Source organism: Moschus berezovskii, chromosome 4, assembly GCF_049115385.1.
Source record: "Moschus berezovskii isolate FMDL1 chromosome 4, NW_MosBer_1.0, whole genome shotgun sequence".
Taxonomy (NCBI): Eukaryota; Metazoa; Chordata; class Mammalia; order Artiodactyla; family Moschidae; genus Moschus; species Moschus berezovskii.
Genome location: NC_142463.1, coordinates 111136803 through 111156569, shown reverse-complemented (window position 1 = coordinate 111156569; position 19767 = coordinate 111136803). Strand labels below are relative to the sequence as shown.

Here is a 19767-nt window from a genome sequence, read left to right as displayed (position 1 = left end):
CACCTTGCTCAATCCCTGGCCTCCAGGTACGGATGTCAAAGCATTTAGAGTCAAGAAGAGTGACAAAGCGGAAGGAAGAAGGGGTCCTGCTTCCCTCAACCACTCCTTATCCTGCTCCTTCCCTGTCCCAGCCACATGCACACACACGCGCACACACACACATGTGCACACGCACCCGTATATGCAAGCTCTCCCCACCTCTTTCTTTCTCAACCATTTGTTGTAATGTGTGCTTGCTCTGTTCAGGGAACTCCAGTACAAGGAAGACTCGCCCCAGCAATACTTCCATCCTGTCCACCACCCCATCTAACTCCAGTCCCTCCCACTGCAGCCTTCCTGAATGAAATACAGAGACAGGCAATTAGGGTCTGAAGGTCTAGGAAACTTGACCCAAGGCTCCTTCACCACCACGCAGACAAGATGGCCATGGTACTAGGAGGCAAACCACAGCCCCAAGACAGAGGTGACAGCTGCATGCAGTAGGGGTAGGTGGCTGGGGTTCCACCAGAGAGGGGGAGGATCCCACAGAGTCATCCCCTTACCTGAGCCCCAATAACCCCCTCCCAGAAGGACGTCATCCCAAGAATTGGCAAGAGACACAACCAAGGGATAATAAATATAATTGCTATGACGGAACCCTGCCTAGAGAAGCAGGAACATCCTGCACTCCCAGACCCCACCTGTCCCCTCCCGCATGCTGAGGGTGAGTTAGATGCTTTGAGATCACCCTGGGGCTGCTGGGAACCATGGCAGTTGCTGAGGGCAGGCTGCAGTAATCCGCATTTGGCTACCCAGCCCCAGGCCCTGGGCCAGCCTCCTAGCCCAGGACATCCAAGTAGACAGGAGGCGCCTGGGCCAGGGCTTGCAGCCGGGCATGCACATCCTTGATGCTGTGGCGTTGTTGGGGCTCCCGCTGCCAGCAGCCCCTCATAATGGCGTAGACCTCTGGTGGGCAGGCACGCGGCCGCTCCAGCTCACGTCCCTGCGTGATGCACTCGATCGCCTGGGGCCACCAGAGGGAGAGAGGAGAGGGCACACTGGGCTAGGGGCAGGAGAGTGAGGCCAGACCCAGCACTGCCTCTGCCTCACTGAGGCTCCCAAGGCAGGTCATACAATATGTCTGGGCCTCATGGCTCCTAATATTTTAAAAGGATCCAGTGAAGCCTAGGGCTTCCCTTGTGGCTCAGCTGGTAAAGAATCTGCCTGCAATGCGGGAGACCTGGGTTCGATCCCTGGGTTGGGAAGATCCCCTGGAGAAGGGAAAGGCTACCCACTCCAGTATTCTGGCCTGGAGAATTCCATGGACTATCCATGGAGTCGCAAAGAGTCGGACACGACTAAGTGACTTTCAGTGAAGCCTAAGATTCCTTTCCACTCTGAGCAGTGACAGGGATTAGAGCTAGATAGACCCTGTGAAGGCTGGACTAGGGTAGAACTGCATCCCAAAGGGCTGGAATCAGACCCTCAGAAGACTTGCCAGGTGGGTTGAGGAAGGAGAGGGGCCAAGACATTTGCCAAATCCATCAGCTAAGTGTTGAGGGCTAAATGGAAGAAGGAAGGGTTCTCCATCTCCCAGCTCCAGGAGGGCAAACAGGAAACAGAGCAGGGTTGCAGGCAAAGGACTTGAAAATGGGTGGCTTGCAGTTTAAGGTGGAGGGCAGCGCCACTGTTTCCCTCTTCTGTAGGTACCACTCTGTGGGGACCTAGTTCCTCTGATAAGACACTGCAGTGGAAAAGCCCAAAGTCTGACTCCAGGAAGGACTGCTTAGAGAAGCTGACGGATCCAAAGGAGAGAATGTGGCAGGGAGATGGTTGAAGGGCCCGGAGCCTCTTCATCCCCCGCTTCTTCCCTCCCTCCCCATTAGAGGAGTTGGGTTATGGGCGGCACTAATGCCATTCCTTCTCTCAGTGCTTGAGAAAATTAAAATCTATAACCCTCTCCCCCACCCCACCAGCCTCCAGGGAGAAGACTGCATTAGGAGGAGAAATGGAAACTGACAGCTGCGAGCCAAGGAGCGGGTGAGGGGAGCTGCTCTGGGGAGGGAACACCTGGGGCCTGCTCAGGCTGTGCCCAATCCGGGGGGCAAGGGGAGGTGGGGACGGTCCTTCTTACAGTCTAACCTCCAGCCTTCCTGCTGCAGGCAGTGTCAGGTGTGCTCGCGCTACGTCCCTCTTTCCTCGCCTCTCCCTTCCACTCCGAGAATGCCTACTAGGTCTACAAAATCAGCGAGGGACGAGGGTCTGGGCTCCATTTGTAAAGTGCTTTGAGGTTCTCCCAGGAGCCGGTTAAAATAGGAGTACGAGAATAGGGTTGGGGTGGAGGGAGCAGTGGCGGCAGGATGCCGGATGAGTGCCCGGCGGCGGTGGGATGAGGGGCAGAAGGGGACAGAATTCCCTAAAACAGGGACCCAAGGGGACAGGGAAGGGGTGGCCGGCAGGGAGCGACCTGCGGAGCGGGACTGACCTCGGTGTTGGAGAGCTGGTACCAGGGTTGCTTGCCGTAGGTGAAGATCTCCCAGAGCACCACGCCGAAGCTCCACACGTCGCTCTCGGTGGTGAACTTGCGGTAGAGGATGCTCTCGGGCGGCATCCAGCGAATGGGCAGCATGGTGCGGCCTCCCACCTGCCGCGGGCCGGCGGACCCCGCGTCACCTCCAGGGGGCGCCCGCCGCGCGGACAGCCTCTCCCGGCGCAGACCCGCCCCCAGCCCCGTCATTAAAAATGCATCCGAGTGGCTCTCCCTCCCGCGGCTAAGAGGGAAAAACCGATGGTGCCGCGACTGGCCGGGACAGTGGAGACAGACCCCCCTCCACTGCGGGCCAAGGGAGTAGGAGGAGGGTTAAAAACCAGAATCAGAGAGTCTCAGACCCCACACCGCCCGAGGAAGAGGACGGCGCGGCCAGCAAGGGCAGGCCCTCTAGGGGCACGCGGCCACGGCGTGTCTACAGTTTGGAGGCTGGGGGAAGGGTTGGCATGAAGACCCTTACGCGGTAGTAGTCGGTGCTGTAGATATCCCGGCTCATGCCGAAATCGCCGATCTTAACCACCAGTCCCTGACCCACCAGGCAGTTGCGTGTGGCCAGGTCCCGATGCACGAAGTGCAGACCCGCCAGGTACACCATTCCCGCAGCGACCTGGCTAGCCACGGCCAGCAGCTGCCCCAGGCCCAGGGGTCCCGGAGCCACGTCCTCCCCGCCAGCCAGCAGCTTGGCATCAGGCCCGTGGGACCTTCGAGAAAGAGTGAGGGAGAAGGGATGGGCTAGGAGGAGAGAACCTCGGGGGAGCCTGAGAGAAGGGAGGTGGGGGGGTGAGCTGGGGGAAATGGGGAGGGACTCAGGGAAGGTAGGAAGGAGAGAACCTGGGAGGCAGGTGTCTGGAGGGGCTTGGATGGGGCCGGCTGGTGTGCCCACCTCCAGAGCATCAACTAGTGCCCACATGTCCCAAGTGCATGCCTTCCTCTCAGGCAGCCGCCTTAAACTCCAGCCTCAGCATCTCGCTGCCCACTGGCTCCTACACCTCTTGCCCAGCTACATGTCCGACTAAACCCCTGCCAAGATGCTCAGCATCCTCACCACCGTGTGCCCCTGCCTCATGGAAGGGAATGTCCCTCACCCAGGCTGTGAGCCTGAAACCTAGGAGTCCTCCATTTCCGTGTCTCTCACCTTTGCCCTTAGCATTCAGCCATTCCTGTGGGATCTGCCTTCCTTACCATGGCTTCCAGGATGCCCTCCTCCTCCCCACACCTACCCCTCCAGACTATTCCCCAAATATTCCTTCTTCTGAGGCTGTCTGAGCAGGTGGTTTTGTCAGTATTGTCCTTTTCCTAGTGGCCAACTTTCTCCCCATCCATTTATTTCTTCCTTTATTCCAGACATTTGGTAAACATCTCCAATGTGCCAGGCACCAGAGCTACAGTGGAGGGTAGGATGCAAATAGACGGGTTACAGCAGTGCAGTGTGAGGGGCACCTGGGGGCACTCAGGGTAGGGATGGAAGAAGTCAGGGAAGGCTTCCTAGAGGAAGAGACATCTGAACTGAGACTCAAGCCCTTAGGAAGGGAGGTTGATAAACCACTCGAAGGGATGGGAGACAGGAGCGGGTTATGCAGCTGGGAAAGGAGGCCCAGGGCACCAGGCAGAGACAGAAACCCGGAGGCAAGGAGAAACAGATGGCCCCTCCTAGGGGAAGTCTTCCAGACTCGTCTAGGAGCTTTCATGATTCCCTCCTTTGGTTTCCTCATGCTCTCTCTACCATATAAAGCTGCTCTCCCCACATCCTGGGCCCCAGATGGGTCCTCGCTGGTATCTGGTCCCTAGCACGGAGCCCACACCATGTCTGGTGAGCAAGGGGAAGGGCTTCTCTCTGGCCTCCTCTTGACCTGGATTCCTCTGAGCCAATCCACCTCCACACATAACCTCGGATCTGACCTCACCTCCCTCCTGCTCCACATCCTCCCCGGGCTCCTCCCCATCCTCGAGATAAGCTCAGACTCTGGGGTCTTTTCCAGCTGAATTCTGCAGCCTGGCTACGTGAATGACCCAGCACTCTCAGTGGGGATGTTTAGAGACCAAATCACAACCATCAACTGTACAAAGACATTCATCCAGAACCACAGTCCCCCATTGTCCCTCTTACTGGTGGGGAAACTGAGGCCAGAGAGGGAAGCTACTTGGCAAGGAAGGCTCAGTTAACAAGTCGCAGTTGATCCCAAACCCTGGCCCTTTCTGCTCCATCCTGCTCCGACCTCGGGGAGTGAGGGAGGTCCACCTCATCAGAGAAGAGTTCAGCAAATGGAACACATGACCATCACACATCCGGATCATTTGTTACCTGTGTGCCTTCGGGCAAGTCACTGAACCTCTCTAAGCCTCATCTGAGAAATGGGTACATTTCTAGAAGCTTGTTATTAAACCTATCAGAGTTGTTTTGTCTCAAGCCAAAGAAAAGAAATTTGGGGGAATTTTCCTCAAGTATAAATTCAATATATGCTAGATAACTATGAAAAATAAATATCCATTTAGATTATTACAGATATATAGGTATAAGCACATACAGTCATAAATGAATTTTAAAATATGTAACATAGCACTTGGACCATGGCAAGCGCCTGATAAATGTCTGTTATTGCTGTTATCATCGTGATCCAGACTGCCACGTCCTATGCACCCGGCTTCTGTGAGCCACGCACAAGTGCACGCACACTCTCCGCAAAGCCCAGCCATCCTGCAGGTTCGGCTCATGGCTTCCGCTAACACAGTCTCCCTGACACTGTCACCCTGCCCTCCACACGGACTCTTTCCACAGCCACACATCTGCCTCAGAGCTCCTTGGGGACAGGAGCTGTGCCTTCCTGCTCCTTCTTGGCGTTCTCCCCACAGTTCAGCAGACAAGCCAGGATGTGCTTGTAGGGAAGGGAGGACAGGCCATGGGCGGGGGCCAGAGCCAGGGCCGGGCGGGCCCTCGTACCGGAGGAAGCGGTTGAGGTCGCCGTGCCGCATGTATTCAAAGACCATGAGCAGTGGGCGGCCCTCAGTGCAGACGCCGAAGAAGCGCACGATGTGCTGGTGCTGAAGCATGGTGAGCAGCTCGGCCTCGCGCTGGAAGTCCTGCCGGGCGCTCTCGGACACCTCCTTCAGCGCCTGCATGGCAGGGGTCGGACATCCCTGGATGGGGGCCCAGTCTTGACCACCCCACCTCCCAGCTGGCCCAGCACCCCCCCAAGTCGTGAACTAGGTGAGGCCCCAGCCTCTCCCCTCTCCCCCGTCTTGAGCGCCCTGTGCTGGCGTGACAGTGCTCTGGGAGGTGGGCCCTGGACCGGCAGTACTTCATGGCCAGTGTCTTACCTTGACGGCCACCAGCATCTTGTCCTTCTCGGGCAGCAGGTTGTGGCACTCGGCAAGGAAGACCTTCCCAAAGGCACCCTCGCCCAGCTCCCACTTGAGCACGATATCTCGGCGCTTGATGTGATGAACACCTGGGAGCGGGGCTTGCAGGATCAGCCAAGATCCCCAGGCTTGGAAGAGGGATGGGACAGGGGCAAGGACAGGACTGTCCCACAGGGTTGTGCTTGGCACAGGGGGCGCCCGGCAAGAGGGAGGGTCACAATGGAAGTGAGCCTTCACCAAGGCCCATGACATGATGGGGTCATGGGTGGTGGGGGGCTGGGAGGAAAGGCTTGTTCAGGCCTGGGGCGAGCAAAGGCAGTGACATCCAGGGACCTCTTCACATGCACACACATGTACAAACACACATGCACAGGCTCGCCCCCACCCTTGACCCAGCCCCTCACAGGCATCACTGAAGTATTGTGGGTTCTCAATGATGTGGCCTTGGAGCCCAGAGCCTTTGCCCTCGGTGGGAGACAAGGAGCTGCCACCCAGAGTCATGAAATGCAAGGACATGGCCAATCCATCCTCCGGAGCCAGCACAGCAGGGCCTGGGAAGGACACAGTCATGAGGAGGGGTCACAGCCCAAGCACACACCCCGGCTCCTGCCAGGTTGCAGGGTGCCAGGTGACCCCACCTCCTAACTTGCACGGGGAAGAACCGAGGAGCTGGGAGGCAAGACAGTCGCAGGGGGAAGGGGAGGCACTCCAGCCATTCTGTCTGGCTCCTGTCCAATCCCAGGCCCTGTGGGCCACCAGAGAACTACCCCCCGCCCCCCACAGAGCTCAGACCGCCGAGAGCCACTTAGTGTTTGACTACAATCCAGCCACCAATTAGCAGCTGCTACTTCTGAAACTACCCTGGCTTCAGCACCGACACACACTCATGAGTCCTCATATACCCCAAACACCCACTCTCTAGAACCCCATGTGTGCCCAGGCCCCCACCCAGAGGACAGAGTCAGGAAGAACCAGGAGGAAATAAAGCCAGGAAGACAGACTGCCAGCACCTCCGCAGCCTCTACTCACGGTTGATCCCAAACTTGTTCCTGCGTCCACATTTGTTGAGCACAAGAAATGTCGTAGAAAGGAAGAGGCAGGCAAAAACGGCCAGGCCCACGGCCATCGAGACCTGGGGGTATGGGGTGGTTGGATCTAGGGGTCATTCGAACCCTCAGAGCTCCCCACTAGTAAACTGCTTCTCCATCCTGCATAGACGCCCGGAGCCAGGCCCCCACGCCTGCCTTCTCCCCTGGGCCCCCGAGTCATGGCTGTGAAGGTGCTGATGGAGCTCAGGCCTGACTCTGCTACTCTCTGTGCCCTGACCGGAAATGACATACAGAGGAGCCTCCAGCCCAGCCTCCTGGTCCTAAGTCCTGGACAAGCTTCCACTTCCCACGCTCACCCCAAAAGGAGTCTCATCCTTCTCCACTGGGTCTCCAGAAGTGCTGTTGGTGTCTGTGGGGACACAGGGCAGAAGGGCTTTGCACCGGTTGTATCTCCTCCACAGACTCCCCGCCCTGGCCCCGGCGGAACCCTCAAGGGTCAGGTTAACTGTGCCCCGTGCCCCAGCGGCAGCTCCCAGCTCCAGGGAGCAGACAGAACCTGCCCTCCGGCCTGGGCTACTCACCTACTGGCGAGAAGGAGACTGCAGCAGGAGGCAGGAGAGAGAGCGATCACATGGAAGAAAAGAGCAGTGAGCCCCCTCCCCCTCTGGACTCATCCCTTCCCGGGTGGGAGTGGGAGGGGGAGGCGGAGCTGCTCCAGCTGGGCCAGGGATGCCCTGGTGCATGGCTCTATCTTCAGCCAGCCCTAGTGAATGGAATAACTCAGGGGTGCAGGACTCCTGGGGCTGGGGAAGGCAGGGGCCAGGAAGCCAGCACAGAGCTGGACACCAGAACTCCAGGCTACTTTCCGTCTGGGACCAGGCCCTCCAACTTCCAGGGTCAGGATCACAGTGGGAAGTGGGCCAGGCCTCCCCAGACACCTGGATCTGCACCCGGTTGAGGCCCAGGGAGTGGGAGCAGGGTTCAGGGTGGCCCTCGCACCAGGAATGGGGTCCTCAGGGTTGAATTCGAAAGGGTTGTCCATGAAGGAGGCCATGACCCAAGCGGCGGCCTGGCCCAAGGGGTTGGTCGCCAGCAGCGTGTAGTTGCCGTTGTTGACGTGGGTGGGCTGGTTGAGGCGCAGGCAGCCATGGCGCACCGTCTCATTGGCTGCCAAATCCAGGAACTCAGTGAAGATGAAGCTGGTCTCGTTGAGCACGGAGCCGTTGAAGAGCCAGCGCAGAGAGGGCGCCGGCTGTCCGTCCACCGAGAAGGGGATGCACCAGTGGTGCTGCTCCAAGGCGGCTTGCAGATGCACGCTGGCCGGGACTGTGGGCCAGAGAGGGCGACAGTGAGTCAGGAGGTGTCCCGGGGAGGCTGAGGGTGTACGGCCAAAAGGGGGCAAGCCTAAGAGAAACTGGTCGGCGGGCTCCAAGAAATCACAAGGAGAGATGTTCTGAAGAAAGCTGACAGTAAGTCTTAAATAAAATCAGGCAGCAGGTGTATACAATTCAGAAGCTTAAAGAATTTAAGTGGTGGGTTGAAAGTCCTAGAGAAGTAGGATTCCAGCTTATGGAAATTAGACGTGGAGTCTTTCGGATGAGGGAATCCAGAAAAATTTAGTGTAATCAAGCTTAAGGGGATCTGGAAGGGGCCTAAAAGATCAAACAAGCAAATATACATATATAATTTTTAAACTTTTTGAAAAAAGATATGGGTTTGAAATAGACCTGACCTGAAAGAAGTAAAAGACCTTCAATAATAGAAAAAAGTATATATATATACATATGTATATGTGTGTACACACACACACATGGGGTTTCTCAGTGGAAAAGAACTGGGTAAAGCACTGCTGCTAAAGAATCCACCTGCCAATGTAGGAGATGTAAGAGACACAGGTTCTATCCCTGGGTTGGGAAGTTCCCCTGGAGAAGGAAATGGCAACCCACTCCAGTATTCTTGCCTGGAGAATCCCATGGACAGAGGAGCCTACATATACACAATCGACACTGGAATTCCAGCCAGCATTCATGCAGTGGAATACTATTCAGCAGTGAAATGAATGAACTGTTACTCCAGTCAACATGAATGAATCTTACAAATATAATGTAGAGCAGAAGAAATTAGACACAAAATAATACATGAGGCATGATTCCATTTATATAATGTACAGGAACAGACAAAACTCAACCATGCTGATAGGCAAGTATATGTGTGTAAAATTATTTTTAAAACCAAGGAGGTCGGGACCGGGGTCCAGTGCGGAGAGCCCTTCGTTCCGGGACACAGGGCGCAGCCAGAAAGGCGGCCGCCCCCTCGCCCCTCAAGCACTGCACGTTCGTGGGGAACCTGGTGCTAAACCATTCGTAGACGACCTGCTTCTGGGTCGGGTTTCGTACGTAGCAGAGCAGCTCCCTCGCTGCAATCTATTCAAAGTCAGCCCTCAATACAAGGGTTTGTTTTTAGGATTAAATAAAAATTAAAAAAAAAATAAACCAAGGAGGTGATTGTCACAAAAGTCAGAATGGGGGGGAGGAGAAGGACGGGGTTCTGAATGGGGAGAAGGGGGGTATCTTCTGAAGTGTCTGTAAGCCGAATTATTGTTTAAAGTGTGTATGTTTTATGTACATATCTAGGTATATTATGTTTCCCAAGAAAAGAAGAAAAAAATTATACAATGTAGAAGATTTTAAATAATTTGTTTGGCAGACCTAGAAAAATTAGGCAGTGAGCCTAAAGAGAAACTTGCATGGCTAATTTCTTCTTTTAAAACTAGGAAGTAGGGCAAAAGTCCTACAGAGGAATGAACGTGAAGAAATACAGGGGAGCAGAGAGAATGGATGTAGCTGGTGTTGAGGGCCTCAGGTAGCAAGACTTGGGCAGGGGGCCAAAAAGAAATCCCTCTCCATCCCTCTGGCCTTGATGAGCCCCCAGGACTTCCCTCAAAGGATCAGGCTTTCATGGGAATCTGGAAACAGCTGGGAGGGAGCAGCTGTGGACACACACACCCCCACCGCCTTCCTGCAGCCCCCAATCCTCACATCCTCTCTTCAGGGAAGCAGGGACAGGGGTGGGCGCAGAGGCAGTCACTGACACTCACAGGAGACATTGACTTGGACGGAGACTTCAGCCCGGCCCACATCATTCTCCGCCCAGCACGTCACGTTCTTCCTATTGAGGTCACTGGTGACATTGGCCAGGGTCAGACCCAAGGACGGCAGACTCCCAGATTGCTGGGTCAGAAAAAAGAGGGGAAAATCAAGAAGAGCTTCAGCTGGCTTGGGGCTGAAGGCAGCTGGGCGGGGTTGGGGGGGCAGAGCTGATGTCTTTGGGGAACCCCTCTGGCTCCAGGTGGAAAAGAGAGGGAGGGACGGGAAGGGAAGAGATGTGGGAGAGAACATGTCAGAGAATGGCCCTCCTTCAGAGCCTGTTTGCACCTTCTCCTGGATCACTGATTTAATGATCTGAAAATCCAGAACACAACCAATAACCTCAAAATAGGCACAAAGTCTCCCAAACCATAAAACCACCCATCTGAACAGCTGAATACATGTCACAAATCCCAAGTATAGAAATACATACAACCAATTGGAAAACCAGCTAGGACCTCACCACCTACTCATTCTTGTTTAACACAGAATTCTAAGGAATTTAGTCTCAGCCCAAGGAAGATCAGAAAGAGATGGTGCTGATAACAGGGCAGCAGTTAGAAGCAACAGTAGAACCGTGATGAATACCTTTGGCAGATGGAAAAAGGGAATGAAGTTAGAGAGAAGCTAAGTGACTTGGTTCTGAATCATCATCGAAAGATTGACTCAGATTCAGATTCTCTTCCTGAGACACCACAGAGGTTATATGGCCCTAAGACAAGTTTTAGTCTTGCTGAACGAAGATTTTCTTATTTTGTAAACTGAGGAGGTAGACAAAATGATCTTTTGACATTTTAGAAAGCTATTTTCATAAAATGATGAAAATAAGTGAAGTAGTGGACAAATCTGATTTTTCTGGAAATTTCGTAAATGTGGAATCCCTTGAATAAATGCCAGATAAGGTGAAGTTTCTCTGGGCTTCAGTTGGAATATGTGAGTTCAATGATCCCAGAAGAGCTGTCCAGCCTCCTGTGCAAGCCCTGAGTTCCAGCCACTTGAAGGGGAAGCCCTGCCCTACGCTTCTCTCGGCTGTTCCATCTCCTCTAAGTCACCCTGGAATATGGTATCCCATGAACTCTTCCCTTTGAGCTGTTCTGCCACTCTCCTGATGGTGATCTGATGGGGACCAGCCTCCCCTCCCCTCTATTTAAGCTAGGGGATGGCTTTTCTACAGGAAGTCTCTAGAAGACAGAAGTGAAGCTCCCAAAGAGAACAGCAAAAATCTGACTTTCTCCAAACATATAGCTTGTCAGAGGTCTCTCCGCAGGCGGCCACGGCTAGCCTCGTGCTCCTGCCTTGTTCCCTTTTCTATGACTCAGCCTTGGAGGCTCTGATCTATGGGGCAGGCGGGACCTCCTGCTCAGGACTCCAGCGGTTCCTCCTTCAATATTGTTCCAGGTTGTGGTTGTTGTTTAGCCACTATATCTGACTCTTTCGACCCCATGGACTGTAGTCCTCCAGGCCCCCTCTGTCCGTGGGATTTCTCAGGCAAGAGTACTGGAAGGTGTTGTCATTCCATTCTCCAGGGGATCTTCGAGACCCAGGGATTGAATCCGCGTCTCCTGCTTGACAGGCAGATTCGAAAGCCCAAGGGACCACCAGCAATTCTGGGGTTGATTCCCTTTCCAAAGCGAGGTTCTCCAAACTAGACACCACACCCTGCTTTCGCTGGCCCGACGCCTTCCAGGGACTGGACTCTGTGTGTCCACCCACGTGGAGCCAGCTTTTGGGTGGGCACAGCCCAGTGTCAACCCCTGCTGTCCTTGTCCATGAAACCTCCTGAGTCAGTTATGACTACTCTTGGCTGCCTGTTGCCAGCCTAAGGACAAAGGGCAGGATCTGGGAAGATGCCCAAACTGGATACGAGAGCTAGAGGCCAGCAAGTGCCCAGAGGCAGGCAGAACATCTGAAGGCCATCATGTCCATCTCCTCAGCTGACAGATAAGAAAACCAAAATGCAGGCGGACTGGGGGATTTTTCCAAAAGTCACTCCAAGGATTAATTAGTGAGAGAGCTGAAACCAGAATGGTGCCTCCCTTACTAATATGCTCATCACACATCCAAGAGGATGCTGCTTCTGGATTCTCTAGAAAATGACCGGAAGGCCCTGAAGGACTGGCCTGGGTACAGGACCACAAATGTCGCTCCCTCTCCTTGGTTCTCGGTGTCCTTATCTAGAAAGGTGGATTGGAGAGCTGGTGTGTTGGGTTCCCCGGGTCAACTCCAATATGGGAGAACTCTGTGACCCTCTCTCTTTGCAGCCAGCATATCTTCCCAGAGTGGGGACCTAAGTCCTGGCTGATCAGTGGAGCCTGGGGTCCCTGCTGGACCAAGGGCTGCCCTGAGGGCATGTGGCGTGCCTATAGCGACCCAGTAGCACAAGCCTGAGTCCCAGGGTCTAGACCGCCTCGGTCCATCTCTCACCCTTTAGTGCTTCTTCTTTGCTATCTCTCTTTCCCTGTCTTTGTTCCCCATGCTCGGGCGCATCAGGAGGGGGCGTGGGGGCAGGGACAGTGAGGGCTTCTCACCATCACTGTGGCTGACCCCTCCAGCTCCGTGAGGATCCAGCCAGCCTGCTCCAGGGCCTGCCCCTCCACCTGGCACTGCAGCAACACGTCGGCCCCCACATTCACGGAGGCGTTGGACACCTGGATCTTCAGCGTGGGCTCACCTGGTGCCCAAGGGGTGTTAGAGCTGGGAGAGGCCTCCGAATCCTGCCTGGGGACACTGATCCTCCCCCCGCCCTCCCCAGTGGCCCCTCAACCTTCAGTTTCCCCCAGCTCTCTCCCCCAGTGCCCCCTTCAGGGTCGCCCCCTGAGCCCTGCCCAGTGCCCTCTCCCCAGGTGTGCCCCTCACACCCCCTGCAGCACCTACCGCAGCTGGCGTTGGCCATGAGGGCAAGGGGCCCCTGCCCAGGACACTGCAGCTTCTGTTCCCGCACTCCTGCCCGCCCCTCCTCCTCCCAGCGCTGCAGCCAGAGCAGGGCACAGGAACAGCGCAGGGGGTTCCCCGACAGCACTCTGGTGGGTGTGGGGGAAGAGAGAGAGTCAGGAGGAAGGGCAGATGTGAAGGAAGTTCTACAGCAGGAGGGAGTGCAGTTAGATAGCGGGGTGGACTGTCTAGAGGTGGAGGAGTGGGGACAGGGGAGAAGTTCCTCTCATGGACCCCTTTCACGAGACATTGAAAGAAACAGAATGCCAAAAATCAAAGACAGCCAGCTACAGGCTATACAGAGTCGCCCCATCCAGGTTCCCCAGGGTGGCAAGCCAGGTGAGGTAGGGTGGCAAGGAGGGAAGGGCACCCACTGCTTTCTGGAGTGACCCAAAGGCCTTAGGTGCCCACTAAACACATCCCACTGCTGTCCACCCACCCCACGAGCTTGGTGTGCTAGGAAAGTGGGCAGATATGCCCTTGTGCGCAGGCCCAGAGAACTGTGCCAGCCCCCAGCCCTGAGAACACACAGCTCTCCATGCACCCCCAACCCAAATGTGCCCAGGGCAATAATTCCCTCAGTGGCTGCAGGGACCCACAGCCTCTGCTTTGATGGGGGGGGGTGGTTCACAGACATGCACGTGGACAGCCAAATATGCCATCCCCACAGAGAACCCCCTACCCTCCCCCACAGTTCCATACAGACATAGTGACATACCTGCACAGAGACATACAGGCACTTGACGGCCCACACAGAACACACACACACACACACACTCGCTGCCCTTGCCCCTGGAAGCTCCCACACTCACAGTTCCTGTAAGGAGAGGCCCTGGACCGTTTTCCAGGAGATGGACTCCAGAGCGTTGAAGGAGAGATTCCTGCAGGAGTTGAGACAGAGCAGACAGACCCCTTGAGCTACCCGACCTCGCTCTGACCGCTCTGACCATGTGAGCAAGGGGAGGAGCCAGGAGGAAGTTGACATCTGGCTCCCCCACCCCAGCCCTGGCAACTACAAGTAGCCTGTGGGCGAGGCATTGGGGTGGGGGGACTGGTTAGGCTCTTTGAGTCCCATCTTCTCCCTGGGACGACAAGGGTTAACCCCACTTAACCCCCTCCCAGACCCCAGGGAGGAGGGGGTCTGAAGGAACAGCCGCTCCCCCTCCCCCAGCCTTGGCCCCAGCTGGCAAAGTGCTGAGGCCCCAGCTGGGGGCAGGGGCTCCATCTGTGCTCCCACCGAGCCCAGGACAGGGCCAGCGGAGGAGGGGAGGCTGGGCTCCCACACTCGCTTGCCCTCTGCCGGATGCCTGGGAACTCAGAGTCCTTCCTCAGGTCCCCTCCCCACGCCTCCTCCCTTCCCCTCCGCAAGGACTAAGGAAAGGGACCCCAGGCCCCCAGCCCCTAGTTGTAGAGACAGAGAAAATGAGTTTTTCAGCGAGGGGCCGGCTCCAGGACTCTGTGTCCTGCACCAGGCTGCCACACCTGGGATCTTCTGCTTCTGAGGGGCCTGCCCTGACCCTTCTCCTTGCCTCTCTGTCTTTTGGTTTGTGGGGGCTGAGTTGGAGAGTAGCCACTACACAGGGATCATCTGCAAGACTCACTTTTAATGCCAGGCAGAGCTGAGTGTACTTCTGTCCTGCCACTTACAGTTACATGACCTCCGCCCAGAAACTTAACCTGGCTGATTCTCTGAATCCTCATCTACAAACTGGGGGTGACGCCACCTCTCTCACCAGGCTAACGGTGAAGATTCACTGCCAGTAAGTATTGTGAGGTGCCACTGAGTAAGCACTTTGAACTGAAGCCCCCACACCTCGTCAGGGAGGTAACCTCACCTTATCCTGTCGTTGTTGTTAAATCACAGGACACAAGAGCTTAGAGTCCCCAGCACAACTCCGTGAATCAGAGACTCCCACCACACTTCCCATCTCCCCACCTGCCCCAGGTGGGGAGGAGAAGCTGAACTCCTACCCTCAGGAGGCCAGGGGATGGTTTACCAGGGACTCTAAGGGTCTTGCCTTTGGAGGTCTCTCCTGCCCACGCCCCCTTCTCTACAAGGGGTGCCTGTGACTCCCAGGGGAGTGTGCCAAGTGACTGATCTGATCCCCCAGCTCCCAGGACATCCCAGAGGTCAGGAAATGGTTGGGAGACAGAGCCCCAGTCAGAACCCAAGGTCCCGCTCCTGATCCTTGCCCACTTTGGACTGCTGTATGTCTGAACCCCAGGAAGAAAACCAAGGCAGGCGCCTATGAGAAGTGTCCTGCAGCATGAAGCATGGAAGTGAGACAGCAAGTTGGCAGGGGTGAGAGCTGAGAGGATCACCATCCCTGAAGTGGATGAGAAAAAGGCCCAGGAGATTGGGTGGGATGATTTCCCTGACCAGGCTGGGGCCGTCCTCAGAACAGTGCCCTGGGGAGGGCCAAGCCCATTAGCCGCCCAAGCCTAGGTGTCTCCCCAGCCCAGCCCTGGTCACTCACAGTCGACTGAGCCGTGGAGTGAAATGGAAGGCATCTGGCGCCACAGAACGGAGACCACTCTTCACGATGGTGCTGGGGAGGGCAGAGCAGGGTCAACACTGAGGGGAGCAGTTACCTGGGCCCCTGCTCTCTGCTCATGCCAGCCCCCCAGCCTCTAGTGCTGAGCCCTGGACCTCTCCCCATCCCCCCCAAACACTTCCTCGGCAACCCTGGACCCTTGAGGCCACCAAGCTCTCTGACCAGCCAGTCCCTCAGTCCTCAGCCACCCAGGTCCGCCCAGGCCCCTAGCACCCTTGGTCCTAGCACCCCCCCAACCCTCTGGTCCCCCAGGCCCTGTGCGGAGCCCCTCACAGTTTCCTCAGCTCCCCCAGGCCCCTCAGGTCACTGGGCTTCAGCTGCTGCAGATGCTGCTGGTTCTCGATGTAGCTGTGGGGAGAGGGGATGGAAATCACAGGGGCCCAGGCCCACACTTGAGTCCCAGACCCACCTGCCTCCCTCCCCCCGGACCACATGCACCTACAGGCATCCAGTCACACAGAGGCCTGTTTACACACGTACACATGCACCGGCAGGCCACACACACACATCCACATACTCTCAGAGACTCGCACAGTCGCGCAGCCCCATGCCTGCATCCTCACACAGGCATGCTCTCACACAGTCAAGCACACACACACAGAGATGTGTAAAGATGTACACAGAGAGGCACCTCCTCACATACCCCAGCATATGCATGCCTGAACCCACAGACGTCCCCACACGCACGCTTACACTCTCCCGCACAGACACACGTAGCCACACAGCTCACGCACGCACACACATGTACACGCATGTGAGAATCTGTGGGCATTACTCGCATGCACAGAAACACATGAGTCCATTCGCAGCCTGGCGTCCTGATTTTAAACACAGAGCCTCTCCTGCACATGCTCAGCAATGGGGGGTCATGCTCAAACACTCGCTTCCATGAGGGGCCTATGCTCATCACTGCCACTGCCCCACCCAGCACAAAGGAAGGCCTGGGGCCATGAAAATACGCACTCCCAAACACACCCGCTCAGAGACCACTGTCTGGGCTCACCCATACTACTGGGCATGCATTTGAGAGTACACGCGTGCACACACACACACACACACCACCCTCTCCCCCTCAAAGCCACTGGCCCCTCCCCACACTCAAGTATAAATCCCTCCATTCTCCGCACCCCCACCCTGGCATCTTTCAGCAAAGCAAGTGACAGGCATACAGGCTGTCAGCCAAGGACCCCGTGAGCCCCTCCCTGCCCCAGGAGGGACCCAGGGAGGAGAAAGGGGCCATGAGAGAAGGGGGTCAGAGTTGGGAACGTGAAGAGGCATCGGCTGGCTGTCTCACGCAGTGAGAGAGCAATGGGAAGGCTGGGGGGGTGGGGGTGTGCAGAAAAACAAAGAGTCAGTGAAACAGAGGCACCTGGGAAGAGGAACTGACAGGAAGAGACTGGCAGACAGACAGAGACAGACAAGCAGAAAGACAGATAAGAAGAGGGAGACAGAGGTAAGCGCAGAGAGCCAGAGAAAGCGAGGCGGTGGGCAGAGAAAGAAAGAAGTGAAAGCAGGCACGCAGGGCTGGGGGATTTCTGCTGCCCTGGGGCCCCGCCCAGCTTCAGGGAGTTCCTGAGAAGTCAGCTGCCCTTGCAGGGGCACGTCATGTCCCCAGTGCCCCCACCCCGCCACACACACAGGGGCTCCTGACCCACCGCCTGTTCTCAGAACTCTCTCCCTCTGCCCTCTGCTTTCCTCAGCCTGGGGGAAGCGGGACCAGCCTGAACGACCACCCCCTGCACATACACACACTGCCAGCCCTTCCCTGACCTGGCCCCTGCAGGACGCCCGGGTGTCAGTTCATCAGTCCCCTGAGATCTAGGGAGTAAATTCCAGTGACTCTGAGAGTTGATCCCTATCCTACCCACTCACCCCCCAGCTCCTGCCAAGCGAGCGGAGAGGTGTAGGGACCTCAGGAGGGGGTGAGGGACCCGGGGAGGCAGTGAGAAGGTAGGGTGGCCGAGTATGTGCAAACTGTCAGGCAGCGTGCTCAAAGCCGCCTCATTCGTTTGGATTCATAATCAATCTGTCTATTCGAGTCCATTATCTCCTCGTTAGCTCTGCGGGTGAAGGAGGAGGAGGGGACCTTGCAGATGGAGGCAGGGGTTAGACTGCTGCCCCACCCAGAGGGCCAGCTCCACTCACACCCTGCATGGCTTCCAGCCCCCAGCCCCCACCTGTCCACACTACCCTCTCCCACTTCCCCCCTGCTGGATCCACTAGGGGCTTGAAAGGGAATTAGGAAAAAAGAGTGCTAATGGGGAACATTCAAGAGTCTAGACTCTGCTTTGAAGACCCATAGTGATAAATGCACAGGACTGGGGGTGGCAGTATGGACTTTAGGCCTCCCCCCCATCATGTAGAAACCTAGGTCCAGACCAAGACAAGGCCATCTCTCCTCCTGGCCTCCCTCGGGCCATCAGGGAGCGAGATGGAGTACCTTCCCGTTAATTACCACAAGATACCCGAGTAACTCAGTGCCAATTATCGTAGGCTACTCAAGTCACTTCCAGACATTGATGGCCGTGCCACAGATACCTTTCAGGCTATTACTGCATGAGGCCAGGGTTCCTTGCCCACTGTCTAACCCCAAGCCTAATAGGAGGAGGATATTCTAACAGGTCCTTTCTTCTTCTAGAAGTCTTGCTGGCCCCACCAGCCACATGGAATACTCAAGTATTTTCCAGACCCCATCATATGATGCTTGAATATTACTATGGAATACTCCCATAGGTTTCACCAGCTGCTAAAAAGTACTTGAGTATTTTGTAACCAATTAATGCAGGACATCAGAGTACTGCAAATGTTGGCGATTCCTCCCAGTTTCAGGTCTGGAAGGGAGGAGAATCTATCACCAAGCGCCCTGTCTCCCTACCCAAAGTAGGGAGAAAAGGGTGGTGAAGGAGATGGGGATGGGGAGAAGGGAGCCTGGAGGGGCTCTCATTTCCTACCTCCAAATCAAGCTGTGGTGGGGATGAGAGATGGTTGAAATGGGGAAAGGAGAGCTCAACCACCAAGCTATGGCCCCTCAGCACTTCCCACCTATTTCAGTTCAATTTCCAGTTCAAGAGAGAAGAGCTGACTTTTCCTGGTCATGACAAGGAAGGGGGTAAGGGCGGATTTATCCCTGGGAAAGGAAAATGGTAAGGGTACCAAACTGGGGGTGGGGAGTGTTCTCTGCAGATAACCACCTCCTGTATAGGGCAGAGGGTGGGCTCCTGGCTGAGCTCCAGAAAGCGGTTTCTAGAAGGCTGGGCTCTCTCGGATCTGATCCACAGAGAGCCCCCCACTTCCTCTCCTCGAAGCTAGCACCTAAGCTACCCTGAACCCAGCGTCCAGGCAGTAACTGCGGAGGCTGTCAGGGCTGCAGAGGAAAACCAAAGCACAGCCGAGACTTACATCTTATCAATCTCCCGCCGCACCCGCCCCTCCTGAGCTAGCACGCAAGCGGTGAGTCCGCGCCCACGGGGCACGGCTATGCCCGCCTGTCCCCGCGCCCCATGGCTCGCCAGACACTCACAGCTCCGTCAGGTTCTCGGCGCCTGGCAGGTGGCGGAGGTTATCCAGGGCCCCCGGCCGGGTGCAGCGCAGCCCCGAAGAGCCGTGGGGGCAGCAGACATCGGGGCAGGATGTAGCGCCCGCAGATGCCAGCATCAACCAGACCAGCAGGCTTCCCGGCCCCGTAGCCCGGAGGTGCCCGCCAGGTTGCCCGCCCCGTCCGCCTCGCAGCATCGCGACGGCGCCCGCCTCGCCGCGGCCGGGCAGCCGTCTGTGCGCTTGCAGCAGCCGCTGCCGGGCCTCCCGCGACATGTGCGCTGGGCGGTGTTAAAGACCAGCCGCCAGGAAAGGGCGGAGCCAGAGGCCCCCGCCCGGCATCGCCCCGCCCCTTCTGTCTCCAACTCCGCCCTCTCCTCTTCTAAGTCGCGAACTCTGCCCCAACCCTTTTCCGAGGCCCCCTGCGCCAGCCTACTCCCCCAAGGTCCCCCCAGCTCCAGTAGATGCGGAGGGGCAGCCTCAGAAAGCCTCAGAGGTGTCTGCTGGAAATGGGGAGACTAGGAAGTTGATACATTATTTTTCCCAGCCTAAAGCCGCAGCATTTAGCGGGGAGGGGAGATGACTGAGCTCGGAAACGGTGGTAGCCCAGGTCATCCTGGACAGCCCCCGGTCTCAGATCTCACTACACATGGTGCGCGTATCTGAGG

At 56.5% G+C, this 19767-nt stretch overlaps 1 protein-coding gene across 2 annotated transcripts; it reads right to left on the bottom strand.

The window, feature by feature from the left end:
- Window positions 1-609: 609 nt before the first annotated feature.
- NTRK1 (neurotrophic receptor tyrosine kinase 1) lies at window positions 610-19395 on the bottom strand. 2 transcript variants are annotated; one of them, XM_088835883.1, is made up of 17 exons: window positions 19086-19395; window positions 15839-15913; window positions 15488-15559; window positions 13823-13891; window positions 12954-13099; window positions 12608-12750; window positions 10031-10163; window positions 7933-8259; window positions 7515-7532; window positions 7290-7342; window positions 6914-7016; window positions 6289-6435; window positions 5843-5973; window positions 5466-5638; window positions 2988-3228; window positions 2465-2623; window positions 610-1003 (listed from the first exon to the last, which is right to left on the bottom strand). In XM_088835883.1, exons 1-17 carry the CDS (start codon window positions 19373-19375, stop codon window positions 818-820), a joined length of 2466 nt encoding a protein of 821 aa, XP_088692009.1. In that variant the 5' UTR covers window positions 19376-19395; the 3' UTR covers window positions 610-817. The 2 variants fall into 2 exon arrangements, with proteins under 2 accessions (XP_088692009.1, XP_055258104.2); XM_055402129.2 differs by lacking the exon at window positions 7515-7532.
- Between the last annotated feature and the right edge of the window lie 372 nt (window positions 19396-19767).